The sequence below is a fragment of the Pipistrellus kuhlii genome, unplaced genomic scaffold, assembly GCF_014108245.1.
Source record: "Pipistrellus kuhlii isolate mPipKuh1 unplaced genomic scaffold, mPipKuh1.p scaffold_m20_p_9, whole genome shotgun sequence".
NCBI classification, from domain to species: Eukaryota; Metazoa; Chordata; class Mammalia; order Chiroptera; family Vespertilionidae; genus Pipistrellus; species Pipistrellus kuhlii.
In genome coordinates, this window is record NW_023425595.1 from 11,358,272 (window position 1) to 11,370,674 (window position 12,403).

The 12,403-nt window shown below is 53.0% G+C and overlaps 1 protein-coding gene across 4 annotated transcripts; it reads right to left on the bottom strand.

Annotated features, from left to right (window-relative positions):
* Positions 1-231: 231 nt before the first annotated feature.
* On the bottom strand, positions 232-10,378 carry SSRP1 (structure specific recognition protein 1). 4 transcript variants are annotated; one of them, XM_036426517.2, is made up of 18 exons: positions 10,222-10,377; positions 9,547-9,685; positions 8,957-9,142; positions 7,997-8,102; positions 7,538-7,728; positions 7,206-7,436; positions 6,964-7,067; positions 6,742-6,870; positions 6,258-6,479; positions 5,522-5,594; positions 5,402-5,410; positions 4,975-5,113; positions 4,808-4,853; positions 2,775-2,904; positions 2,178-2,348; positions 1,898-1,986; positions 965-1,151; positions 232-714 (listed from the first exon to the last, which is right to left on the bottom strand). In XM_036426517.2, the coding sequence occupies exons 2-18, from the start codon at positions 9,598-9,600 to the stop codon at positions 643-645; spliced, it is 2,139 nt and encodes a 712-aa protein (XP_036282410.1). In that variant the 5' UTR covers positions 9,601-9,685; positions 10,222-10,377; the 3' UTR covers positions 232-642. The 4 variants fall into 4 exon arrangements, 3 of the variants coding, with proteins under 3 accessions (XP_036282410.1, XP_036282411.1, XP_036282412.1); XR_004986087.2 differs by lacking the exon at positions 1,898-1,986 and having other exon boundaries at positions 10,222-10,378; XM_036426518.2 differs by lacking the exon at positions 5,402-5,410.
* Positions 10,379-12,403: the final 2,025 nt, after the last annotated feature.

Below are 12,403 nucleotides of genomic sequence, written 5' to 3' on the forward strand. Positions count from 1 at the left end.
AACTGTGAGGGAGGCTTCCTAATCAGATCAGCTCTCATTTCTAGACTCTCCGGTGGCCCATCCCGGCAGAAGAGGGTGAAAACCAATGCTTGTCCAGCCGGGAACAGAACAGGATGTATTATACCTGAAGACCTGATTCCCGGCTGGCCAGCAGGGCCCTGCCCAGTCAGAGCGGTGTGGTAAACAACAGTGAGAGCAATACAACAGGGCTACAGAGAAGGCACGAGGACATGGTTTCCAAAGTCAGTTCCCTTTATTAAATGATTTTTTTTCACAGACCAGAAATACAAAATAAAAGTAGAAATAGGCCCCAGGTAGGAGCTACAGGTCTGACCTCACATGACCCCTGTGGCAGCAACTTGAACAGGACAAGCAGCTATATCCCTAAGATCGGGAAAGGAGGACATGGGTTTGAACCCAGCACTGCCCTGCCTCCCACCCAATCTCTCCCCAGACTATGAAGAGCCATCCTTGAGAAGCAACAGGGGAGTAAGACACCTCCCGCTGTCCCAGTGAAGTGCATCAGAAAGCTTGTTCTGATGGCACAGGCTACATTTCATATGAGAAACTGGTACAAAAACGTAGATTAGGAGGCTGGAGTGGTGACAGGACAAGCCCAAGGAGAGATAATTTTCCTCCTCTCTACTCATCAGATCCGGACGCAGAGTCTTCTGAGCTGGGGGGAGTGCTGGCTAGTTCCTCTTCTTCTGAGTCCTGGAAAACCAAATGTCTCTTAAGGGCAAAGGCAGAATCCCAGTAGCCCTCCTAGCACTTTTCAGTGGTGAAGGGCCCCCATTCCCTATCCCTATCCCCATCCCTAAACCCCAACACCAGCCTTCAGAACCCCAGAATTCCTCCTGTGGACCAGCCACAAACCTCAGCCCAGAAACATCTGCCGCCTCCCACCCCAAACTCAGACGCCCATGGCTCTGCCGGGCCTCCTGCCCACAAACGGCCGCCGCACCTCACTCCGCCTTCTCTTCTTTTTGCCCTTGTTCTCTCCTGAAGAGCTCTCATCGCTGGACACAAACTCTTTGCTCTTGAAGCTCTCACTGAGCGGCCTTGATGATGACTTGGATGATGAGCTCCTAGAGGGTGTTGACTTCTTTTCCATCTTTACCTTTACTTTCTTCTTCTTCTTTGACTTGTCCCTACATTAGCAAGAGGGAAAGGGGGCTGGGTCTTCAGGCTCATCGAGGCCAAACCTCCCCCCAGCTTTCACAGGGCCCCTCTAGGTCCCAGCCATACTGCTCTATAATCGTCAGCAGCCAGCCATGTGAGCCTCGAGAGCCCAAGGAAAAGCAGACGACTTAGGGGTCATAACCTGGATGCAGGCAAAACTTATTTATACTGATTTGACAGCTCTTGCTTTCTCTTTAAAAACTAATTCACATGGCCGAAGCTGGTTTGGCTCAGTGGATAGAGCATCGGCCTGCGGACTGGAAGGTCCCAGGTTCGATTCCAGTCAAGGGCATATATCTTGGTTGCGGGCACATCCCCAGGGGGGGGGGGGGGGTGCTAGAGGCAGCTGATCAATGATTCTCTCTCATCGATGTTTCTAACTCTATTCCTCTCCCTTTCTCTCTGTAAAAAATCAATATATATTTTTTTTAAAAAAGCTAATTCACATGAATGATGTCTATAACATGTATTAAAATACCCCATACCTTCATAGAAAATTGACCCTCTAGGAAAATGGGCCATATTCATCCGGTGATGAGGAATTCCCTAGCACATTACCCATACTTGGGCAACTGCCTACCCAAATTTGAGAAGCACTGCCATATTGCAGTCAGAGGCATCTCTATTCCCTTTAACACCCTAATTCTCAACTTGGACCTGCAAAAATATTTGCCAAAAAAAGCAGTTACTGGGCCATTCTGTTCCCAACACTCACCTCTTAGAAGACTCACCCCTGCCCCCATCATATTCTTTCATGGCTTTTTCATATTCCCTCCTGGCATCCTCAGCTTTGCGATCCCACTCCTGACACAAACACACACACACACACACACACACACACACACACACACCATGGGAGGGGGGGCAGAGAGAGAACAGAGAATGAGATTCCTTCCCTGATGCAGGCAGAACCCTTACAGAAAAGTTCTGCCAACGGCCCCTGCCCCCTCTCTCAAATACAAGATTCACCACCCCTCATCTCTGCGGCTACTCACCTCTTTCTTCTCTTTGGACATTGCCTTCCAGATCTCGCCAGCCTTCTTGGACAGATCAGTGATACTGATGCCGGGATGGTCGGACTTGATCTTCTCTCGGCTGGCATTCAGCCACAGCATGTAGGCAGACATGGGCCTCTTGGGGGCATTGGGGTCTTTGCCCTTCTTCACCTGCATAACCACCCAATGCCTTCAGTCACCTATATCCCACAGACCCCCTACATTCTCCCCAAAATATTACGTGGGTCACCTACCTGGGGACAAAATGGAGAAAGGACTAAACAGCATCACACTACACTGAGAGCTCCCTAAGGACGGGGACCATGTCTTCCTCCCCTCTGCACCCCAGTGCCCAGCTCATTGGGGGCCCCTTCCTTTGGTCTCCTGGAACAAGTAAAGCCTGTTTTCTATCCAGATATCCCAGAAGCTAATTATGTTAAGGACCAGAAAGGAACATTTCCAAGATACTCCTCGAGGCCGAAATCACGGGCTACAAAAAGCAGCCCCCAGAGAACTAATCGACAGGCCCCCTCCTTGTGGTGACAGAAGTCAGAGAGTGGCCACCCAGCACCCTCCCGTTCGGGTGAGAGGCCGCACCTCCATAGGCTTCTTGCGGCTCTTACGATCCTTGGCCATCTTGGCCTTTTTAAGCTGCTTCCTTTTCTTCTCATCCCGGTCACTGTCGCCTTCGTTACTGGAGGAGCTGGCAGAGGCGTTGCTGTCAAACCTGCCAAGGAGAGTGGGGCTGGGACTCAGGGAGAGAAGACGGACCCCCGTGGCCCCAGATCAGGAAGAATGCAAAGACACCTGCTGAAGGAGGAGTATGGGAGGACCACACAGCCCCCACCACCATCTCCAACTCTGCTCCCTCCCCTTCGCCGAGGTGGCTTCCACCACCACCTCTCCAGGCCCAGCCACAGCCACAGGCTCTCTATCTGGTGACTCAATCAAAGGAAAGCACATGGGCTCCAGCTGCTCTCCTTGGTCATAGCCTAACCCAAGTCCCACTCCGTCCCCAAGCTCCCGAGGACAGGAATTCTGTCTCATCAGCATGCCCCCAGTCCACTTCACCACTTCCTTTGAGGTACTCATCTTAATCGACCCTGTAGTCTTTCTAGTAAAGAGATAATTACTAGAAAAAGTGGGGGAAATCAGCTCGACCTAACCCTGTACATACCCTTGTAATTAGCAGTCCTATCTGATACACACAGAACGCTGCACAAGAGAGAACCACCTATACTTGCATAGGGCTGAAGTTTTCAAGGCATTTTCCCGAACCTTTTCTCAAGGACTCACTATAAACAAGCATGTGGCAGGCACGGGTAGTGGGCTCCTTTAGACTTTCTTTTCTATTTCTCCCCAATATTCATTCCAATTCTTCTGGATTAAGGGTCCCCATTTTCTGTTGGGAACCACTGTGCCACCATTCAGGACAAGCTCACCCAACCACAGGCACTAAAGGTGGCTGCATGGCCTAGTTCTGGCCCTTCAGAGCACATGCTCGTAACTCAGGGTCAGAAGGGACACGTAACCACCCTGTTCACGGCTGCTTCAGAGCAGAGGTACTCCAGGCGTTAAGGCAGTTGGACTAAGCCTGCCCAGAGCTTCTGAGGGTCACTTGGCACTGCCCGGGGCAAACAAACCTATCTAAAATAAGGAAATCAGCCCCAGCTGGTTTGGCTCACTGGATAGAGCACTGGCCTGCAGACTGAAGGGTCACAAGTTCGATTCCAATCAAGGGCACATGCCTGGGTTGTGGGCTCGATCCCCAATAAAGGGCACGCAGGAGGCAGCTGTTCAATGATTCTTTCTCATCATTGATATTACTATCTCTCCCTCCCTTCCTCTCTGAAATCAATAAAAATATGGAAATCCCTATTTTTTGTCAATGCAAAAAAACTTAACATCAAAAATCGAGGATTAAAACACATTTCCCACAGCTTCTGAGCAACTTGGTCCAGGTGCCTGAAGCCACTCTTCTCCCACAGCCTCTTCATTTGCAAGAACTCACAAAATCCCCTTTCATGCTACATTCGGTTTGTAACATATTTCTGACACTGGCAATCAAAATTCTTGATCAATATGAGGGCATTACTGCCATTTCACAGGTGGAAAAGCTGAGATTCAATGACCTAAGGACTCCTGGCTCATAAGGGGGAGCACTGGCTGAGTCTCAGCACAGCCTCTCCCACACACTGTTCTGGCTTCACAACGTGCCTTGCATTTCCACCTTACAATTTTCCTTTCTTCTTCTTTTTCTTTTTTAATATATATATATACATTGATATAATATTGATTTCAGAGAGGGAGAGGGAGAGAGAGAAACATCAATGAGAAGAGAGAATCATTGATCAGCTGCCTTCTGCACACCCCCCACTTGGGATCGAGCCCACAATCCAGGCATATGCCCTTGATTGAAATTGAACCCGGGACCTTTCACTCTATCCACTGAGCCAAACCAGCTAGGGCTACACTTGACCATTTTCAAAGCATCATCTCCATCTATCACCTCATTGAAGGTCATTTTCTACCCTGGATCAGTAACTTATGGGAGGACGAAAGAAACGGCCAGAAACCTCTGGACCCTTTAAGCTCACAAGCCACCCCACTGAGGTGGACCCAAAACTCACTCCTCTGCCACGTCCTCCTCCTCTTCACCTGGGTTGAAAGACTCATCTGAAAAGGAACACAGGGTTCGTCAGTTTTGCCCCATGGAAATCCCCTCCCCTGACCCAGTCACCGGCTCTGGCTGGAAGAGTCTGACAGCCCACGCCCGGCACCGCCAAGGCTAGCCCACCCGTTTCTTCTCCCGAGTCATCGCTGCTGTCGTTGGCATTCTCCTCCCGGATCTTGCCCTCCTCCTTCATCCGCTCCAAGTAGGCATCGTGCTGATCTTCATCAGAGTCGGCATAGTCATCGTAGCTGGGGTTCATGCCCTAGGCAGGGAAGAGGTGGGAGTAAGGGCCACTCGCCCAGGTGCCAGATGCCCTGCACACTCAAGAGCACGCCCCCATGCCTGTAAGATCAGAGCAACAGCCCCAGCTGGGGCTGAATTGTCCACACACAGCCAGCGTGCAGGGCCTGTGCCCCGAGAAATTCCTGCCAACTGGGTTAGTCCAAGCTCCTCCCTCTCCCAGCCCCACTGGGGGCTCCTGGGGGCGGCAGAAACCAATCTAAGGTCATGCGAGGAAACCTGCATCAGGAGGGGGAAGGGTCACACGCACCTCTTTCTTCTATAAGGGTAAGAAGAGAAGGGAGAGTGAAAAAAAGCTGGAAGAATCCCTTCCCCTTTCCCCACCACAGAAAGGACGGGAAAGGCTCAGCCTTTCCACACACAGCGGTACCTCTTTCAATCCTCGGTTTTTGATGTTGAGTTTTTTTGCGTTGACAAAATCGAACAGCTTCCCATACTCCTCCCTGTGGGGGGAGATGCACAGTTAGCAGGCAGGCAGGGCCAACGAAAGGAGGACTACACACTGTTCGGACACCATGGGCCGGGACAGACTGTGAGGCCTGGAGCTCTTGACCATGTTATCCAACCCAACAGCTCAGAGACCCTCAGAGGACAGAGGAAAGAGTCTGACACTAGTCTTCAAAGAGGAACCAGTACAGCTCTCCAGAGTGCTGAGAAAGAAAAGGTGGGGAGGGATGCACCGAGTAGTGGGGAGGGATGCCAGGGGAAGGGTGTCAGCTTCTGACTGGTCTATATCTCATACTTCACCGTTGTTATGAGGATTAAGTGTGAAACAGCAAGCACTCGATAAACATTAGCTGCTGTGTTCTCGGACACCGAACTCATTCCAGGAAAGGGAAAGATAGCATTTCCATCATGAGGGGAGTGGAGGAGGAGAGGGCAAGAGCTTTAGTAATGTGGGAAACAATATTGTTAAGAACAGAAAAAAAGACACAAAACCAATGCAAAGGCTTCTAAAGGCTGAGCACTTCAAGGAGAACCAAATCCCAGGGAAGCAAAAGAAAAGGCATGAAGTCAGGGACGAGTCACGGGCCAACAGGGGGGGGTCCCAGTCAAGGCTGGGTAAGGACCAGGACACCCAGGAAGCGACTGGCAGGGGCTCTCACCTCTCAATGCTGCTGAAGGTATACTGAGTGCCCTGCTTGGTCTCAATTTCAAAGTCAAAGGAGCGTGTGGTGGTGGTGCCACGGGCAAAGTTGACGAAGGAGATCTCATCGAAGCGGATGTGCACCGGTGGCTTGTGGACGTAGATGAAGCCCCGCTCCAGCGGGTACAGCAGCCCTGAGCTCGCCTTGTAGGAGCAGGTGATGCACTGGGCCCCGGAGTGCCTGGCGGAGGGCACAGGGAGCCCCGTCAGAGCCTGAGGCAGCAGGTTAAACAGAGCCACAGAGTACATCTCTCGCAAGTGCATCTGCTCAGGCCCTCACGTGAGTGAACCTCACAAAGCTGCTCTAATGAAGGTGACTGACACCATCAAGATACAGCCCAACCAGGCTACTGAGAAGCTGCGCTCCCATCCCAGGAGGGGCTTACCCAGGAGACCTGGCACAGCCCTCCCGGCAGCCCAGGACCCGGGGCCTGCAGGCTCACCCTTGGAAGTTTCCCGGAACTGTGATCTTGCGGTTCACCAGTGCCTTCATGACCCGGCTGACCATCTCATAGAGGGATCCCGACATGTTCTTGGTGAGCCGCCCCTCAAAGCGCTTCTCTACCTCCTCCCTGCAAACAGGGGAAGGTGAGATCACGAGCACAGCTGCCTCCTAAGGAGCACCCATCTCCTGCGGACAGGGGCAGGCATAAAGGAGCACTCACTCATTCATGTTGAGAGTCAAGGAGATGTCCTCATCCTTGGAGAAGAGGAGGATCAGGAAGTGGTAACGGGTCTGGCCTTGCTTGATGGGGGGATCCAGGCTGATCTGGTAAGGAAGAGCCAACAAGGCTCAGCACCAGCCGAAGCCCCACGAGAACTTGCTGATGAACTAAGCCCCAGTGAAGTCCATGTGCCAGACACGGGCACAAACCCGGCCAATCCACTCCCAGGGATTTCTGCTCACCACAAAGAACATCTGGCGCTGGTCCTTGTGGGGCAGCAGGAAGAGGCGCAGCACCGTGGTATAGGGGATCTTGTAGTCGAAGGTCTTGCCGTGCAGATGCAGAAAGGTGGGGTAGATCCTAATGTCATACCGTCCTCGGGGCGTCAGACACTGCAGCTCCCGGAAGATACAGATGGCGTCTCCCGTGGCCTGGATCACGTCCGCCTTAGACAGCACGTTCTGGGCGAAGGCCTGGAAAGCACACGCTGGTAATGGAGCAGCAGGTCCTGTTCCCGGGCCGGCCAGGCCTACTCGGCACCATCTGCCCCCGAGGGGACCAGGGGAGGCCTCACCTCAACTGGGTCCACGCCATCCTCTTGGGTAGGGGGCACGTAGAAGCGCACCTCCATGAGCGAGACCTCTGCATCGTCATTCTGGTGGAACTCCAGCGTCACCTCGTTCTTGCCTGTGGTGCACTGGGACACGTTGCTGAGGGGTATCTCGAAGACCGGCTGGTCGCCAATGTCAAAGGAAAGCAGCTGCCCTGTGGGGGAAGGGCTGTCAAGCCACAGCTCCTCCCCCTCGAGTCTGCACAAACCACATTCCCACCAGACACAAGTTCCCTGAGGACAGGGCTACTCTGCTCTCAAGGTACCCACAAGACCGGGCACAGTGGGGTCCTTGATAAAAATAGACGATGAATTACAAACTGAGAGGAAATCAGAGACAGTGACAGAAAGAGTGAAACAAGTTAATGGCTGCCACCCTTCAGCCTGCCTTCTCCCCAATCCTCAACCTGGCCCAGGACTCACCACCAAACTTCACCGTTCCCCAGTTCCAGCCCTTCACACAGAGGTCCTTCTCCATTAGCTCAAGGCGATAGTGAGTTTTGAAGAAATCAGAGAGTTTCTCAAACTCCTGTGGGGGGAGCGGAGAGAACAATCCCAGTAACACTGATGGTTTCAACACAAGCGTGAACATTCTGGAATTATCTATTTCTGAGAAATTGCCCCAATATACCTTTTATCAGAAATCCATGCTGACTTAGAATCTCAGCTATAAAACACTGTAAGAGGTTGTTTCTGGGGACTGGATCTCTGGGAGGGGAAGAGTAGAGTAAGGAACTGACAGCTCGTGGTTATGGGCCTCACAGTGCTATCTCTGTGCAGATATCGCTTTAATGAAAGTGAACATGAAAATGAAGTAAAGTCTTCGACTCAGGCAGTTCAAAATGGAAAAACAAAACTTGAACTAACGCATCAAACTAAGACTCTGCAGCTGGATAAAGGCAACAAGCAGAAACAAGAACAAAAAAAAAACACAAAAAACAAAAACAAAAAATGGCAGAAAATCCTCTGGAAGTCAAGGCACAAAGACATTCTAGACCACATGTGTCAAACACAAGGCCCGCGGGCCAAATCCGTCCCGCCAGGCCTTGCAATGTGGCCCGCACCGCGCTGTCATCACTGCACTCCGCTGCGTTTCCATCACAATGACAGTTTATGACTGTTCAGTAAACCACTCGGCCCGCGATTTAGGCTGGATTTTAGATTTTGGCCCCTTCTCTGATTGAGTTCGACACCCCTACTCTAGACTCTGACACCCAAAGCTGAACACTAATTGCGTGGTGGCCTCAATGACCCTGCTCTACGGAGCTCAAACCAGCAACTGCATGGCTACCACGGGAAGGAGGCCCAACTCTCTCCAGAAGATTAAAAATGAAACAAGATGGCACCACAAGAGGGGGGGTCTGTGGCAAGAGGACACCTCACCGATTCTCGGAAGCCGTCATACTTGTAGACGTGGCCGTTCTTTGTGAGCAGTTTCAGTCCGTGGCCCAGAGCCACGCGGCGCCAGATGCCTTCCGTCAACTCCCCGGCCTGGATGTTGTCCACTTTGCCCGTCTTACTGTTCTTGAAGATGATGCCCTGGCGGCTCAACCTCAGCCGACCATCATTCTGTTGGGGAAAAAAAATGGGTCCAAATGCATCATTCTAGGCTGGCCAGTTATCAATCCAGAGGCAACAGCTGACGTGGCGGGGGCCAGCACCAAAGGGACGAGGAGCCAGGAAGCCCGGATTCTAATCCTGGCTGGGGCATCCAGAGCCCTTGCAGGTCCTCACTTTCAGGATTCTGCATTGAACAGCAGGCGTGGTCCCTTCAAACTCCGAGACCCTGTAAACTCATGCACTTTCTCACTGTCAGCTTTTGTTGGGGCAACACCAAGTACATGACACTCTGACTCCTTTTCCAAAGTAGCCACACGATCCAAGCAAGCTCTTTCGAACGGGCAGAAGGTCTGTTTCGCTCCCACTTCCGCTTCCGCTTTCCCACCTCTATCAAAAGCGCAAGCCCTTCTTACCATGGAGCCTTTCACCTCCTGGTAGATGTCGTTGAACTCCAGTGTTTCCGCCATGCTAACTGCCCCTTTTGGCCTCCACCGGGAGCTGGGCCCCAAACCCTGGGTAGGTGTGCAGATCCTCACTCAGAAGGTTGGAAATCTGAATTCAAGAGGGAGACACCTGAGCAGGAAAGCCAACACCTCACTCTGCCCACGGATGGGGCCAGGTGGCAACCCATGGCTGTGCCTGCGGCGATGTCCAGGCTCTTCCCTGCCTGGGAGCCTTCCGGTGTGGGCTCCGCAGACCTCGAAGAGGCCAGACCCAGCCCCGATCAGAGAACTGGGGCCCGGAGTAGCACTTGCACCCCAACGGGACAGGGCGCTCCACCGGGCGCCATGGCAACGAGCAGCGGTACCTCAGAGCCAGCCGGAGTCCGCACTCCGCCCGCGCCCAAACCCAGCTCAGGATGCAGGGTCCCCCCCCCCCCCCCCCCACCACACACACACTCCCTCCCAGCAACTGCATGCGTTCCCACCGGATCGCGGCCCCAGACCCGGTTCCCCCGCCTCCCCACAAAGTGGGTTCGCCCGCCACCCGCGGATTCGAACGCGGAACGGCCCATCTGGAGTGTTCCGCGAGGGGGGGGGGGGGCAGGAATCGGCCCTCCTGGGGCACGGGGGACGGCGAACACCCACCTCCTCTGACTGCTGCAGGCCTCGCGGCGGCCCCGGTGCAGGCGGTGGGCGCGCAGAGGGACGCGGGGGGAGGGGGCGGGGGCGCGGGGTGGCGGGGGGGTACCCTGGGGAAGCTTTTCCCGCGTGCGCCGCCCAGCGTCCCGCCACCGGAAGCTGACTCCGGACCATAGAGAGGACGGCCGGCTAGAGAGGCGTAGATCGCGTAGAGCGTCGGCGGACCCGGAGGACCCGAGCGCATCCCGGTGGCGAGGAAGTCCCGTCAGTCTGCGTGGCGTCGGACGAGGGAGCGGGACCGCGCTTAGGGCCGCTTTGACAATGACAGGCACCGCCTTGGGGAAGGACTGGGTTCTAAAGAGAAAATGTGTAGGTTTCCTTCAGCGGACTTAGCACAGATGCGTGTGTGAGAGGGATACGGGTCCCTCTCTTCTGCACAGTAAGTGGTTTCTGCGGAGTGGGAAGAAGTCTGTGGGACCAGAAGAGAACTGCTTTAGGGTGGTGGAGGGAAAGGACCCCTCCCGCTGGCTGCGAGGAGAATGCGGGGTTTGGTGTCGGCTGGGTCACATGGGACTGGATCCTTTTGGAGATGAGTTCACCGTGTCTGCGCCCAAAAAACCTCACGTCTCTAACCACAATGTATGGATCGCCCGGAAGAGGCTGGTGTCAAGTTCAAGTGCTGGCGTCAGATTCACCTCGGAGTCAAAACGAATTTGAAACCGCATCAGCCTGAGAGTGCGGAAACCATAGCCCTCAGGATGCATCTTGAAACTCAAAGAGGGCCAGAACCTGGAAGACACGTTTGAGTTTGTCTATGCCAGCCTCCTTTTGCCAGTGGGGAGACTGAGGCCCAAAGAGGAGTGGGGCCAGGGTCTCGGTGAGTTGGGAGTAAAACCAGAGACTAGACCCCAAACCCAGTCCAGTTCTCTCCTGTCATAAGCACATGACTGCATCCAGGATGATTGGTAATGTGTCCTGCATGAAGATAGGGGACAGAATATTCAAACTCAAGATTTCTCTGACAATCTGTCTTAAAGCAGGTAGGCCAGCTTGTTGTCTCAACCCGAGGGTACACACCATTGCTCCCTGAACTCGTGGCATTGCCTTCTGGGTAATGGCCTTTGCAGCACTAGCAACATTGTTCAACTGGATTCAATAAATACATGCTGAGCTCTAGCTGGTTTGGCTCAGTGGATAGAGTCCACTGAAAGGTCCCAGGTTGGATTCCAGTCAAGGCCACATGCCCGGATTGCAGGCTCTATCCCCAGTAGGGGACAATCAGGAGGCAGCCAATCAATGATTCTCATCATTGATGTTTCTCTCTCCCTCTCCCTCTCTAAAAACAATAAAAATATATATTTTTAAATCTCATCATTTATATTTCTATCTCTACCCTCTCCCTTCCTCTCTGAAATCAATAAAAATATATTTATAAATCAATCAATCAATCAATACATATTGAGCGCTAACAGAGTTCTAGGATTTAAGGAAACTAGTGAACAAGATGGAAGCAGCCCCAGGCTTCCAGGAGCATACAATCTATTATATATATATATAACAAACGATTCAGATAAGTAAACTAACAGGGAAATAAAAACATAAAAACAATAACAACAAAGAAACCGCTTGATAATGCTATTCTACAGGTAGAGCTTCAGCCACTGCCAACTGGAGTTAGAAATGCAAGCTGTGATTTCTTACTCACTCCTTCCCAGGAGAACAAGAGAGCTGTTTGAGACCCCTCCCCTGACCCATTCTATTACAGGCAGCTATGGAAGGGGGAGGGGGCTGGCTGCAGAACTGAGTGGCTTGGGAAGACTGGCGTGAAGGGGGTACTCATCGAGGGAGGCTATTAGGTGCCTGGGGGTGGGGCATTGTGAGGGGCTTTCAGGAGAGCAGAAAGCAGCTGGTGAGCTGGGCTGAGGATGCAGCAGAGAGAACAGAACAGAAACGGTAGCCAGAGTGCAGATAAAGCATGAGTCCCAGCGGGCCCTCGCCAGCTGGATCGCAGGCAATCAGGAGCCGGGGATTGGAGACCCCACCCCTGCTGACATCACAGGGGAGTGGAGGCGAACAAAAAGGGGTCCCCCGCCCTGGCCTTGGACTCTTGGCAGCCCAGAGTGTCAAGAGCAGAGAGAGCCTGGGCTCTGGGCTAGGGTTGCCTGACTTAAAGGAGCAGGCTCCCCAT